We start from the raw sequence: 15,819 nt of genomic DNA on the forward strand, positions 1-15,819 counted from the left end.
CACCTGCCCGGCGCTGGGGCGGGTCCCACAGGCCGAGGGCAGGCGGGGGCAGCAGCAGAGCCCCGCGCTCCCTCGGGCCCACACACCTCTTCGCCGGGGTCCGCGCTCCGGTTCGAGAGAGGCTCCGGAACACCCCAGAGGAACCGAGAAGTGACTGCGGTGGACGCCGTAGCACGACAAAGCCCAACTGAGGGGAAGATGGCGACGCCCACCTCAGCACCCACACGTCGTCTCACACCGCCCCTGCGTGTCCTTCCGCCCCAGAAAATAGTCCCCCCCCCCGCCACACCTAGCCTCTCGGGAAGAGACAGGACCGCCCGTGGGGACAGCGATTCGGCTCCCCGACTGCCGGGCCACCAGCACTGGCAGTCTCCCGGGCAGAGGCGGGACAGAGGAACCGTCGGATCCCTCCGCGCCCGGCCGTCCAGCGTCCCCTGCTGCCATGGCAACCCGAAAAGGGCACCCTCCACCGCGCTCCGTCAGCGTGCGTACAGCCTTCCGCCAATCAGAAAGGGCGCGCCTCAGTGAATGAGCCAATCAGGAGCGAGGACAGCCGGCCTCCGGGGCAGGTGAGAGGCAGCGCCGCCGCCAGCGCCAAGCCCGAAAGGAAGAGAAGAGCCGAGCCGAGCCGCGCCGCGCCGAGCCGAGCTGAACGCTCTCCGCCATCCTTGAGGTAAAGACAGAGAAGCTACAACTCCCAGCACCCCCCAGCGCATGGCTCCCTGGGCGAGGCATGCTGGAAGTAGTAGTTCGGGACACGGACGCGCGGCGCGCAGGCGCAGTCGGGCTCCCTGGGGTGCTGGTTGCCATGGAGACACCTCAGGGGGCCGCTGCCTAATAGGCCTGATAGCTTTATCTAGTTGCAATATTAATGTCATTTACGACACTATCATGTAAAACAACCCCCTCTGGATGACATAGCAATAAAGCTGCGAGGTCTATCCAGAGTTAGTTTACTAAATTCTGCTATAAGATTCCATATGTTATCGTGTAATACTGCCTTCATTAAACCAAAACACAAATTAAAATCTGATGTATGATAGGGCTGTACCCTAGTGATAACAAAATCCCGCTTTCCTACTAATTCATTATGATTTGAACACAATGGCACAAACAGAACCCTATTGGCAATTCTCTGAAGGTTTAATCAGCATCTGATTTTTCTTGTTGCTGCTTATGCAGAAAATCAGAAACATCAACACTTGAAAGAAAAGTGAGATTTATTCCCAAGCAGCACTTCAGTAGTGACACATTGACCCCGAGGTCTAACAATAATCATGTTAGTCCTGACCATTTAAGAAAATAATCTTTGGTTTGGGTTAAGCTTGGCCCAGAAACCACCCTCAGCCCCCCTGTTTCTCTACAAATCTCTGGTTGTAGCAAGTTTTATCTGATTTCTTAGTGTTTTCACCCTGGATTATTTCCTCGGTGAGTGGAAAATGAAATGCCAGGGAAAAAAGAACCCTGAAATACTTATGCTATAAAAATGTAACTGGACTTTATGGCTTCTCTGGTAAAGGTGATTGTCTTCCTGCTAGTCTGTTCTTCTGCTGTCTTGTTTTTAGGGTTTTTGCTTTATTTTGCTTATCTGTGTTACTTATTCCAAAACTCCTAAATTCCACTTGGAGGAAGATCTGGTTTCCAACATAAAAGGGAAGGGGGAATGGACATTTAAACTTCTATTCCTTTTTGCAGAACAGAAAGAGAATGAATGAACTTCAGGCATTGCTGAACGATGCTCTTCTCAGAACAAAGCACGTGGAAAACGCGGCTATCATTGACATAAAGCAACAAAAAGCCTGTGCATCAACCTCTGGCTTTAATGTAAGAGACCTGGGAAGTGACAGCAGAGGCAGAAATGCTGAGAATCCAGAGCACAAAGTAGTGATAATGGCAGGGACTGCAGCCCTCCACTAAATACACTTATTTCAGCCTCAGAGCCTGAAGTACGGTACAGCCCCACTGCTGTGTTGAGAGGCTTAACTGGTGAAGTTGATTGCTAAGTTACCATCTATGATTTTTGGAAGAAAGATGCCATTTAACCGGCATTTTCAAGGAGTCCTTTTTATAACCACTTTTAACCACTTTGCGCAATGATTCCACCAGTAAAGCAGATGTAGGTAGGTCCGTTCTCCAGCACTGAGACCTGCTGGTGTGGAATGAGCCCAGCACAGAGCAGCTGTTCCAGGTTGTCCCTGGGGAGTAGTCCTGGCCATTTGAATTTTGCAAACTGTGCCTGGGAATTCTTGGGGAAACTGCTGGCTGGCCCAGGCTAAAACTCTACCTGGACTGTTCTGACAGAACCCAGAACTTCTCCCTGGCACCTTAAATTTTCTGGTATAGATGTGGCTTATGTGTTTTCATTCTCCATCAGCTGATAAACACAGGAGAATAACAGCACTTCTCGTCATATCATAGAATCATTTTGGCTGGAAGAGACCTGCAGGATCATTGAATCAAACCATAACCTAACTCTACTACTAAATATATCCTATTACATGGCAAACTGATGTGCATGCCCTGACACAGTCTGCGAACTCTCTAGGAGTTCAAAAATGCTCCCCACACCACAGCTGTGTTGTTGGAAGGTACCAGTTGCCCTCGTAACCCCCGTGAGACCAGCTCTCAGACATTTCCAGGCAGTTTTTCCATGGGTGCACATTGCTGCCCTTGGGATGCTCAGAAAAATGTGTTCAGAAGATGAAGTTCTGGTTAAAACAGAACCTTGTCTTAACCCTGCCCATCCCTGGGGGCCAATTCTCAGCAGAGTCATCAGTCCACTAGGTAAGACTGACATCATCTTTAATATGTAAATGATGCTTAATATAAACCACAGCTTTTAGAGATGCCAACCTGCTGGCTCTTCAGCAAGGTGAATTGCAGGCAGAGGTCCAGAGCAAAGTCCTCAACCAGTATAAATTATCACCAGCTCCACTGACTTGAAGGAATATATAAATCTGCCAAACCAGTGACCCAGTTACATGTACACTGAGCCCAAGAGCTCATTGACATGAACAGATTTGTCACTTGTGTGCGCTGCCCCGCTGAGGTGTGATGATCTGGTCTCCTGGAATTGCTAAAGTTACACTAAGAATATATGAAATAGGCATCCTTAGGTGAGCTCCGTGCAAGACTGGGGAGAGCTGCATCCTACCCTATGTTGCTTTTCAGCAGGAGGGTCCGGTCACCACTGGGCTCATTGCTGACCTAGAGAAGTGTCACCGAGTAATGGGACTACACAGTAACCACAGACTAAGCAGATTGTTTCAAATGAGACTGGAAATATAGTGCACTGTACAGAAACTAGTATGAAGGCCACGCAGAGGGTTTTTTTTCCACCATAATTTTAAGTGAGCTATCAAAGACAGCAGGAGGGTGGAAAGCAGTTCATCATCACAAAGAGGAGCGGTTTTGGTCCATAACAATGTGCTGTACTAACACAGGTGCCACCAGATGATGCTTTAAAACTTATCTACGCTTTCCATCAGAACTTACTGCAAGTTAGAAGGGGAGGACTCTTCTTCAAGGAGAAGCGCTATAAATGTGTTCGTGCGGATAAGCATTCCATCTATCTTCAAAATGTAAGTTGACAAGATCTGTGGCCATCCTGAGAAATCTGGACACTTCCTACTTCCTTCCCTCGCTGCCTGATTACATGATTACTGTAACACAAGCAGAAAGACTTCACATTATATTATTTTCCTTTCCTTTCCTTTCCTTTCCTTTCCTTTCCTTTCCTTTCCTTTCCTTTCCTTTCCTTTCCTTTCCTTTCCTTTCCTTTCCTTTCCTTTCCTTTCCTTTCCTTTCCTTTCCTTTCCTTTCCTTTCCTTTCCTTTCCTTTCCTCTCCTCTCCTCTCCTCTCCTCTCCTCTCCTCTCCTCTCCTCTCCTCTCCTCTCCTCTCCTCTCCTCTCCTCTCCTCTCCCTCTCCTCTCCTCTCCTCTCCTCTCCTCTCCATATCACCTTCCCAGCAGGTTTGGAATGAAATAGATGCAGAATACAAAAAGGTGTCAGCTGTATAATATAAATTCCACAGGTAACACCATTCATCTCTCTAACACCACCTGCAGGGCCTGTCACATTCTCCTTTTAATCAGTTCATCTTCCTAATGCGGTCAAATACTACCACTTCATTTTTTTGCTGGGTTGGTTTCTTGCTACATGAATGAATTAACTGGTTAATGGGAGGGCCTGGCAAGTCCACAGGCCAGAATAAAGTAGAAGGAGCAGGTAACTGAAGAAGGGAGAACAGACACAGGTGAGCAGGCCCTGGTTCAACAGCTGACCCATCTTGTGGGACTCCATCCTCAGTAATTGACCCATGAAATTCAGAAACAGAACCCGAGGCCATGCTCAGGATGGCAGAATTGTGTTACTACTGCCAAGTAACACAATCTGAAGTCAATATATCCAACTGGTTGTTACTGAGGTCTTCTCAATTCTTCCTCTCCCCAGTAAACACAACTTGCAGAAAAGGGTGAGCCGCTCTTAAATTTGGAACCCAATTCAGGAAAATGCAGCACTTTGCAATGTCTTTTTCCACTCTCTATTACCGTTTGGTGAGGCGGAGTTGGGGAGGCAGAGTTCATAAAACACTGGGAATGCTTTCATGTAAATACTAGTTATTTGCATTTATCAATGCGTTTGCATGTGACATCGAGCACTAGGATAACATTCCTTCCAAATGCTGTGCAACAACACATTAATCAATGGAAGTGAGAATAGACAATATAATAAAAGCATCTGACTGAGCTGCTGTAATAGCCAACAGTCTTCAGAATGTGCAGTCACTGTTTGTCTGCATCCTGGCTTAGACTTTTAGACAGTTTGCTTTTTTTTTCCCCAAGAAAACAGGTAGATTGGCAAAGAAAATACTTGTAATTGGCCCAAATCGTAAGGCGATATCTATACCTCTGTACTTTTTAGAACCTCGTAACCTGCTTTTCCATCTTATCTAGCCAGATAGAGGACTGATAGTTGTGAAGACAAAGACTTTCATCCTGGTTGCTACTTACAAAGGAGACATGTATCCCAGTGTCTGCGTGGAAGCTGTGGAGAAACTGGGTAAGAGAAACGCCTGTATCTGTGTGTCTGCATGCTGATGTCTCCTGGATTTGCTTCACCCTTGCAAACAGCTTCAAAAATTAATCTGATGAACCACCAAATCCTGAAAATCTGAACACAGATATGGTTATGGCTCCACAGCTAAACCCTCTCCAGATATCACCACCTACTGTGCTCCAAAGCCTCTATGTGGGTATGAACAGGTTGCCAAAACCTCTTTCCCGAGCCGTTCTGGCACACGTTTTCTGCCAGTTAACCTTCAATAAAATGGACCTGGCAGTCACATTTTCTTGACCTCATCTGCCCGATGCTGAGGTCTTAAGCACAGTTTTGTAGAGCATCTGCTTTGATAGTCTGCTTTACAGCCCAATTCTTCAATGACACATGAGCCAGAAAGCCTAGTCTCCATAAGAAACCTGGAGTCTTTTCCTACATATGAATCTTGAGACATGACAAAGCTAATTTCCTCATCTCACAGTAAGATAGCACCTCTTCTATAACGCATTTTCCCATTTCCTTCCCTCTCCTGCCCAAATTTCCTTTGTTCGAGTCCTCTTAAGTTCCTCTCTCTTGGGCTCAGTGTTTCAAAAACTTAGTGTTAACATCTCTTTGTTCCCCATTCAGGAATATTACAAACCCCAGCCCTTTGCAGATCAGCTGCAGAATCCCGATTGCATCACAAACGTAGCTTTCCTTTTGTGTGACACGCTGGCAAGAATTAAACACTCTTCACTGTCCTTGCTCTGGGAGATAAATAACAGACTTACACATCTTATTGATGTAATACATGGCTGACTCCATATCAAGGATACAATCATTTTATCACACCATCCACAGGGATAAAATGCACAAGAGCGAATTGCCAGAGTAGCCCTGATTTCCACCATAGAGGTAATTCTAAGGAGTTTCTAAGGAATCTCAAGGATATTTCTAAGGAGTATTTTGTAGAGCAATAAGATCCAACTTAACCTATGGATATACCTGTCTCCTTTCACTGAACAGGAATGAAATTGTAGGCCCACTGTGCTCCTAGCTTTTATTCCTTGCTTAGGTGCCTAAAAGTAAGTGGAATTAATTTGTGATTTGGGGCATAAGCTGTTTAGTCTGAAAGAGCTATAAGATTCTCACTAAAAGATTTTACAGCACACCCTTTTCAAAAGGCTTTTGTAATTCAAAAAGCTACAATCAAGAACAGGATTTTAGAGGCTATAATGCGGGTTTTAAAACAAACTTGCCTGCTGGACCCTCAGAAGCCTGGTTGTTGGCTGGCGGGTCTGTGCTTGGCCTCCACTGCAGTCTCTCCGCTTCTTCACACTCTGCGTAACCAAATCACATCTGACTCAGACAGGCCAGGAGAAGAGTGAAGTGGATTGCCCGTGGATTTTTCCTATGTTTATTTCAGCCTCAACTAACAGAGCAACCCCAGGCTGCTTTATGTTATGTTTCTGCTTTCTGTTGTTTTTGGCCATTTTTGGGCACAAAACCATCGTACCAGCACTGCGCTGCCTAGAGAGCTGTGATTTTCTTGTGCTCCAGATATGATTCTGCCTCATCCCTGTCATATTTAGGAGCTGTGATGGCTCCGTTAGAAATTAAGTATTATAGGTCTTGTCACTGACACGTATGGCCAGCACAATAACAATTACATGAATTCTGGAGGGCATTTATGTGCTGGGCGATGAACTGAGGAATAAAGAGATCTCCCATCCTGGTAACATTTGGCATAAGGTCAGGACAAAGAGTTTCAAGCAGTAACCTCAAGGATGTCCAGTGGCTTAAGTCTACTGAGAGAATCAATAGGAGATTTTCATCACTGAGACAAAACAGGTATGAAATACCACCAAACCAGAACGGTCCTGCCAGGTGAGGAGTCTTTTCAAGGGATTGCTTCCATCTAGGGCAGCATTAATGAGATTTACTAAATATAAGAATTGGGCCTTAGATTTCCTGGTAACTTCGAACTAGCTCCGTCCTAGTCTTTTTCTGCCATACTATCAGTGGAGCTCAAGCAAATCCAAAAGGTGCTGTTAGGTTATTTAAGCCCAAGTCTGTTCATCTGGCTCAGAAATAAATTCAGGAGCCATATCACAGTTAATACCAGCTTCTTCGCTGCCAGGGGACAAAGGCAAAAAGTGTAAAATATGGAGACTGCAAAAAATGCCAACACTTGCAAAATCCTATAACAATTTGCACACAAGTTATTTGGTCTTGCAAACAGTTACATTATCCATATTTGGCCACTGTTCCTGAGTAAAGTCTGAGGTCTAAGTGTTTCCAGGGTCACATATGCAGCAGTTTTGACAATGTGTATGTTCTGGAGTTTATTCTTGCCATTCTGGATGGTTTCTTTGCAAAAAGAAAATGGAATAGTTTCTCTTCACATGTTACAAGAGATTTCTGAAAATGATTTAAAGTCCTCAGGTGTTTATTCTTCAAAACAGGTAATACCTAATGAATATGGGTGTTAATATTTTTAATTTTCAACTAGAAATACAGCTCTCTTCTTTCAAGTACAGTGTAGTCTGAGGTGGATTTGAACTTGAAAAAAAAGCATCTCCATTACAACAATTCTGTATATGATTTTAATCTTGTGGTTTTGTTTGTTCGTTTGTTTGTTGTTTGGGGTTTTGTTTGTTTATTTGATTGATTGATTGATTGATTGATTTCCTTGTGTTATTATATTATAGCGGACTTCTTTAGAGAGGAAGGTCGCTGAATCAGCAGAAGATTTGACCTTCATCAACCTCAGAAGGAAATACATTAGTTTAAAGGATTATCCAGTTTAAACAAGAAACTACTGCTTTAAAACATTCCAACTGTTTTTCAAGACCACTTGAGGGCTCTGTGCTCTTAAGAAGACGAGCCCATGTATCTATTATTTAAATTTCTTAACTGAATAGAAAGCAATGTCTTCAAGATTTAGTTTAAGATGTTCTGCTTAATCTCTTTTATGTTGTCTTTTAGCCTGTTTTCAGGTAAGAAAATTATTAGTCTCTCTAAGCAAAGTAACTTCTCACAGAAGTTACATGTAGCATCACAGACCCAAAGGACAAGGGAAATTATTACATTAACAGATTTTCAGATTGTCCTTTACATCTTTCAATACTACAAATAAAACATATTTTTTTAACACATCCATTTGCGTTGTCATTGACCACTATGGAAAGTTATTTTAGATTGTAGTGGATTGCAAAGTTCTGTGAGGACTGGGGAGGAGGGACATTACTACCAGGTTTGAAGCAGACTGTGTGTACTGTGAGACATCAAAGAATCCACATTTGAGTGAAGTCATTGCTGTGCATGGTCAGCTGAGGTTCTGCCTACATCCCCAGGTGAAGAGCGGTCTCAAGAAGGCCAGGCTGCAAGATCTTCTTATCTGCAGAGAAAAATGAATTATTAGCTCTTTGGGTTATATGAGAACAAAAGAATTTTCAGCTATATTTTGTTCTAAATTAGTTTAGTTTCGAATAAGAGTTTAAAAGCTTGAACCCAAAACATCTCAAAATCGTTAAGAAAAAAAATCCACAGAAGAACCCCACACATGGACAGACATCTGATTTATCATTTTTGAATACTCTGAAGTGTCAGTTTTATTCCTTGACAACTCTCAAATACCCAAGAGCCAGTGACTAGGATAAGGCAAAAGGCAGGATGTGATCCTTCTCCCTTTGGGGATACTGTAAAACTCAACAAGAGTGAGATCAGGCAGCTAAAACATCGGGTAGAAATGCACTGGGCTGATGGGCGTGAACCTGTGAACTTTGAACGTTGACTTTTACATGAACAAGAGCACAACAAAGCCTCCTCGGGGGATATACAGCGTAAGGACTGTCACAGCTCATGTGCTCTTAATGCAATTTAGGTAAATCTGGTTGGCGCTACTCAGAGTTCAGCAATCAAAGCGGCACTTCGCTGCTCTGCCCCAGAACAAACCAACCCGCACAGCAAAGGCATCAGCGCAAACCTCCCTGTGTGCTGGGGGGAGCGGCAGATCTCGACCTCAACGCCCAAGGGGAAGGCAGATTTATGGCTCAATCTGCAGAATCAGCCGGATCCGCAGGTAGAAATAATGGTGAGATGTACTAATATTTCTGATTCTACCCATGTCTTTTCCTCCAAAGTGAAACACAGCCTTGTCCTGTTCCACCCCTTGACGTGCTGGGGAATGGCTGAGAGCAAGGGAAGAGCTGGGAGAGCAGGAACTGGGATCAGACCCTGATCCCGGGGCCATTCTGGTGCAGAGAACGTCCTCCCTTCTTTACAGGAAAAAGGTGAGTTACTACTTGTGTTCAGAACCCCATAACTCCTTTAAATTGTAATTTTGGGTCATTGCTGTCGGATCTGACAGTTTGAAGTTGTTACATTTAGTTGGAAATCTGCTTTTTCAACTCGTGTGGTTTTCTGTGCACTTGAAAGCCATGCATTCTAAGTATATTTTTAAAAAATATTTCTGTGGGTCTGCTTCTAGCAACAAAGAAAAAATGCAGGTTAGTGAACTGTGTTGGAGAAGGGACAAAAGCTTATTTAGCATCTGATTTTTAATTGACTAAATTTGTACAGATTAGATGAGCAGAAGCATCTGTTATTTGGTGGTATCTTGTGGGCTTCCCATTTTTGTGTTAATACAGACGAATTTTGTGGGCCTGGATTAAATGGTTCCGCTGAAAAGAACGAACAGCCAGCCTCAGCAAGAAAAGCCTTTGGGTTACATGTTACACAAACAATTGGAAGCATTTATTCACTGTGAAACAGCCATAGAGCACCACCCCGTGGAGATTTACAGTCTGGGGATTTCAAGGTGTTTATCATTCCACATTTGCAGTCTTACAACTAATAATAAAATACGTATTTAGGTTTTTCTGTGCAGATATCACAATGCAAGTGATTTTTACAGAGGGCATGGTGGTCTGGCACACAATGGTGTTTACCTGAAGAGGCTCTGGCGTGCAGCCCACCCTGCATATGTTTTCGGGTGGCATCCCTAAACTGCATTCAGTATAGCACCAGCTCTTGGGAAGAAACACAGTTGTTCCCGTTGGAATTCTCTATTTTTCTCATTTCCTTCCATCCAGCACCCGGGGGACAGAGGGAACGCTGCTCCAGCTTTGATTTTGCCCGGAGGGAGAAGGTTGGATATCTCAGCACATCTCAACAACTGTTGGTGCCAAAAAGCGAAGAACACAGGAGCAGCGACTGAGGAGTTACTTGAAAGACTCTGGTAGCAGTGGGACTGGGCACACAGGAATCACTTGCTCTGGCAAGGGAAATAAACAGGAATTTAAAAAATAATGTGCTATATATCATTCGCACTAACTCGCCATTGTGCCTTTGTGTATCTTCAAGTTGCCATCTATGGGCTGAATCATAAGGCAGCACTTACATGGCTTTAGATGTGTCAAATAAAGGCTCTTTCTCCTGAGGGTTTTAAAATCCCATTTGTGTCTCCTAATTTAAGAGCCTGTGTCCTTTGGTCAGGTGAGCACTGGGGCCCTAAGCATGCAGGAACTCACAAGTAAAGGATTTTATTTTGACCTTTTACAGTTCAGGTGGGTGGGAGGTCAGTGCTGCTGGATCCACACATGATTCTGTGCAGGGTTAGGGCCTATAACTTAACGCAAGGTGATCTTTGTGCTTTGTCAAATGGCGTTTGCAATGATGTATCTCAATTTTAATGTATTTCACTGCATTATAACTCCTCAGCTTTCTCTGGCAGCCTCTTCTACCTTCAAACTGTGTCACTGTTTGTGTTGTCCTCCTACAAAGTGGAGTCTGTGGAGCTGTGGTTACTGCTTACTGAGATTTTCCAGCTGCCTGAATTCACGCTGGGTTTTGGTTTGGTTTGTTTTTCAGATAAAATGTTGGCAGCCTATTTTGATTGCCCAGGAGGCCCAGAAAATCTGTATGTGAAAGAAGTGACAAAACCACAGCCAGGAGAAGGAGAAGTTCTTGTGAAGGTCTTTGCCAGCGCTCTGAATAGGGCTGATTTACTCCAGGTATGTTAAGCAGATTCATGCACCTGAAAACAACGCTTAATTTTTCAACCCCCTATCTGAAGTCTTGACAAATCTGAAGAGTTAAAGGAGATTGGACCTAGTGAGCATTTGGATGGGGGAGTTCATAGGGCCGAAAGAAGAGGTGTCTGTTGATTCAGCAGATAAATATTTTAATCTGAGTCACTGCAATGTTGGAGCAGTGTGGAAAGGCAGTGGCCTTTCAAGAAAAGATATAAAACCAAACCTCTGGTCTTTCTAGATGCTTAGACAATTTTCTGGGCATTTGAGATAATCATGAAATGTCCCACTGGTGTGGAAAAATCACTTTCAAATTGTTAAGTCTGACCTGCTTTAATTTGAGCTGAAAGCCATGCTCTGCAACTGGAGGTCATAATACCTCCCCAGCATGGACTGGCCTGGACAAAGGGCACTCACAAGAAATTGAATTTGCACAGAGTTTTAAGTATAAAACATAATTAGGAAACAAGAAGTATTGCCAGAGGATAGAAGATCCTCAAATTACTGCAACATCTGCACAGTGTGAAATCAGGATTAAATAAATAGGAACTTATTGCAGGTCATTACAGTCATTGACATGTGGCTTTTCCTCCTTTGCCCTCTTTTTTTCTTTCATTTTAGAGGAGAGGGAAATATCCTCCCCCCAAAGGAGCAAGTGATATTTTAGGCTTAGAAGCAGCTGGGAGCGTAGTGGGGCTCGGACCTGGCTGCAAGGGCCGGTGGAAGATCGGCGATGCGGTGATGGCTCTGCTCTCCGGCGGCGGCCAGGCAGAATACGTCACAGCACCCGAAGGCCACCTGATGCCAGTTCCCAGGGGTATGACATTTGTTCAGGCTGCAGCCATCCCCGAAGCCTGGCTAACAGCCTTCCAGTTGCTGCATTTTGTAGGTGAGAGGTGTTATTTGCGAATCTATCCCACCAAAACTGCTCGTCTTCCTTTCTGCTATGAAGTCCTCTGTTTGTTGCCTGAATGCTGTTGGCCTTTGAAGAGCTCTTTCTCTGTCACCGGTCCAAATCTGGTACGCCAGACCCAAATCCCAAAATCTTGACCACACCTCCCCAGTCACAACTTACTCTGCCGATTGCATATTTACAAGGAAGGATATGGGAAGATGGTCAGTTTTCTTTTAGTCTATATTTCTTGGTTTGATTGGCAATTTTCATTCAGTCTAAACCCTGAAATAATATACGTGTTCTCCAAACAACTGCAAATGCATCCTGCTGCTAAAGATTTGACTTTGCAGCAGGTGTGCTGAGGAACTTTCCCACTGTCTGGATCTACAGCAGACAATATCTTCTTGTGCCTTGTTTCACAGAGACATGAACTGTTGGTAAAATCCCCTCTGAGCTGATTTAAAGCAGACATAAGCTCACACTCTTAATTCTAAAAGTGTGCTACAGAAGCACTAACAGTAGCACTTGCCAGGGTTTTCCCCAGTTGACAAATATCCTTCTTCTGCCCTCTTCAGCAGTAGCATCTAAAAGCTCCTCTAAAGAACAGGAGCTATGAACAAGTAAATTTCCTCACTAAAGGAAAGTTATCTCAACCACTGTTGTTTCCTGGGCATCTGTAGTCAATAAGGACCATGTCTCCGGATGCCTCAATTCCAGTAGCAATCAGTGGAACACAAACAAATGTGTTTAGGGCAACTGGTAGATGGCAAAATGATAGGTAGAACTGGTCCTGAACGTTACCCAGTGCTTCTGGCATTTCTCTGTTGCTGAGTGTCTGATTTTTCAGTATGAACATCCTCTGAGTATGTTTTCTGTTGGTATAAAAATGCCGACTGCACTTCCCGAAGCAGCTTGGTCACAGGTGCCCGGAACTGGACAAAGCCAAGCTCAAGTCACTACACTCAAGTCAGTAAAATAGAGTCCGGTCATTACACGGTGTTAGTTCTGGATTTGTTTCCTTTATGAAGGATACGAAGATGTAAACAAAGCCTACTCAAGGGTATCTCTTTCAGCTGCTTCTTCAGGATTTTCCACCCTGATCATGTTTTAATTCAAAGGTGATGCCAAAAGGGTGACACTTCCCTCACATCCTCCTTTAGGTAAAGTAGAGGAGGGCGAGCGAGTGTTGATCCACGCTGGAGCGAGCGGAGTTGGCCTGGCAGCCATTCAGCTGGTGAGGCTGGCAAAAGCGATTCCCATCGTGACAGCGGGGACTCAAGAGAAACTGAAAGCGACAGCGAACGCCGGAGCAGCTGCGGGGTTCAACTACAAGAATGAAGATTTTAGTGAAAAGGTTTTGGCGTTCACCCAAGGTGAGAACCTCCATGTGAAAGACACGGCCAGAGTTGGAATGCGTACCTCCTAATGTATATGTACATATACTCAAGTTTAACTGTCACCTTAGTCGATTAAGACAGCAATGACCCTGTTAGCACAACCTGATGTCCTGTCCAGCCCCAAAATCTATTTTTCCTTAGTTTAATTGTGCTTGTTTTCTGCATGGTTTGTTTTCTTTGGCTTTACATTCATTTGGGGCATAAATATTGTGCCTGTGTTATTGGTGCCTCCACAAGAAACCGTGAGACTAAACCCTTGTACTTGGCTTTCTAAGCGTTTGAATATGGGAACAAAACTTAGTTCTCTTCTTTTAGAAAAAAATTGGTTTTCTAAGCATTTGGGATGGTTTATGACCAAATCTGCATCTGGATATCTACAATGATACAGCCTGATTCTGAAATTCCTGACAAATCATTTTAGCAATTCCTAATTTCAGTAGGAAGATTTAAATAAGAATTGTAGGATTGATCCTGTGCATATAAAACCCACAGTTTTAGTTTTGCCTGAAATGATCCTGCCTTTAACACAGCTCAACTACCTTGCTGCAATCTTTTGTGTTTCTGTGTGAGGTTCCGGAGTAGATCTGATTTTAGATTGCGTCGGTGGCTCATACTGGGAGAAGAATCTTACCTGTCTGAGCACTGACGGCCGGTGGATTGTTTATGGACTGCTCAGTGGAGGTGAAGTACACGGAGATTTGTTTGCCAGGCTGCTTTCCAAAAGAGCGAGCATCCATACAAGTCTGTTGCGATCACGAGACAAGGAGGTAAGTAATGGCCATCAGCAGTGTATACAGTTCGATCTTTTGAGAGCTTTGATACCAGTGTTCAATCAGAATCTAACACATTCTTACCAAACAAGCACCACCTTGAAGTGTTACTACATACTTTGGAAAATATTGCAAAATTAGGATATCATCTCCCTTTTCTATTTTTCTTGAATGCCTGCATTTTAGAACTACTGAATCAGAGGAATGATACCCAAAACTCAAGTGATCAGGCAACTTGATCAAGTCGGGGTGGGTTGGGGAAGAAAAACAACTATTAGATTGTTTTTCAAAGTAGACACTGAGGCCCTTTGAATGTCCAGAAGTTACCAAGGGAAACTCACTTTATGTGGAAAATTCTCAGATATTACAGTAAAAGACAGCAGTGCGGAGCCCCAAGATAGATACTGTCCATGGTTTAATACATACTGTTCTCAATAACTTTGTCAGTTTAAACGGTTCTGCACTGAGCTTATACCACTTGTTTTGGACAATTTCATTGAATTAAAACCGAATTAAACTAAAAGTTTTCTTTTTGTTTGTAATTTACATCTGTCAGAGGTTTACATGTCTGTCTCACTATAAAAATGTCAGAAAGTGTCCCCTTGAGAACTGTGCATATTGTGGACGCTGTGCTAAGAGATAGCTCTGTGAATGAAAGGGTTGCAAATAATGTTCCAAATGCTTTCATGTTTTGTTCAGTATAAGGAGCGGCTGGTGAAAGCCTTCACAGAAGAGGTGCTGCCACATTTTTCTGAAGGAACCTCCCCTCATCTCCAACCGTTTGTCGACAGCGTTTACTCTCTTCATGAGATTGCAGAGGCACACAGGGTCATGGAAGAAAACAAGAACATTGGCAAAATTGTCATCAAAATGCCTGCTTCATCTTAAGGAAAGGCCTGCTGATGTGGTTTATTGAGGGACAGAATTGTTAGGGGTGTTTGACAAGCAGAGAATCTGCCTGTTCTGCTTCCAAATCCGGAATGATTTATTGTGGGAGGATGCCAAAAATGAGAGGTACAGCAAAGCCTTACAGGACACATTAATCATAGAATCATTTGGGTTGGAAGAGACCCGTAAGATCATCAAGTCCAACCATAACCCAACTCTGGCACTGAACTATGTCCCTGAGAACGTCATCTACACGTCTTTTGAACACCTTCAGGGATGGTGACTCCACCACTGCCCTGGGCAGCCTGTTCCAATGCCTGACAACCCTTTCTGAGAGGAAATGTCTCCTAATACCCAATCTGAACCTCCCCTGGTGCAACTGGAAGCAGTTTCCTCTTGTCCTAATAAAAAGGTTCACGTTGCATCTCTCACACCATGTCTTGAACACACAAAAAAAACGCCACCCAGTGCTCCTCCATGCAGGAGAAAACGCTGGGCACCGACTGCCGGTCCCGCTCCTGGTCCCGTTCCTACCCTCCAGAGCTCCCGCTGCCCTGGCCTGACAGGAGCCATAGAATCACAGAATCACAGAATGTCAGGGATTGGAAGGGACCTCGAAAGCTCATCCAGTCCAATCCCCCCATGGAGCAGGAACACCCAGATGAGGTCACACAGGAAGGTGTCCAGGCGGGTTTGAATGTCTGCAGAGAAGGAGACTCCACAACCCCCCTGGGCAGCCTGGGCCAGGCTCTGCCACCCTCACTGAGAAGAAGTGTCTCCTCACATGTAAGTGGAA

General features: G+C 44.2%; 2 protein-coding genes across 2 annotated transcripts in view; both read left to right on the forward strand.

Moving 5' to 3' along the window:
* Positions 1–15,819, forward strand: part of LOC308039176 (WD repeat and coiled-coil-containing protein) — a 232,861-nt gene that overhangs the window by 101,762 nt on the left and 115,280 nt on the right. The gene's annotated exons all lie outside the window — the stretch shown is intronic.
* TP53I3 (tumor protein p53 inducible protein 3) lies at positions 1,708–15,023 on the forward strand (the record flags this gene model as incomplete). The annotated part of the gene is made up of 8 exons (XM_080341948.1): positions 1,708–1,824; positions 3,444–3,581; positions 4,957–5,062; positions 10,913–11,055; positions 11,695–11,962; positions 13,129–13,341; positions 13,936–14,132; positions 14,835–15,023. The coding sequence occupies 8 exons, from the start codon at positions 1,708–1,710 to the stop codon at positions 15,021–15,023; spliced, it is 1,371 nt and encodes a 456-aa protein (XP_080198074.1).

The sequence above is a fragment of the Nesoenas mayeri genome (genome assembly GCF_963082525.1).
Source record: "Nesoenas mayeri genome assembly, chromosome: 3".
Lineage (NCBI taxonomy): Eukaryota > Metazoa > Chordata > Aves > Columbiformes > Columbidae > Nesoenas > Nesoenas mayeri.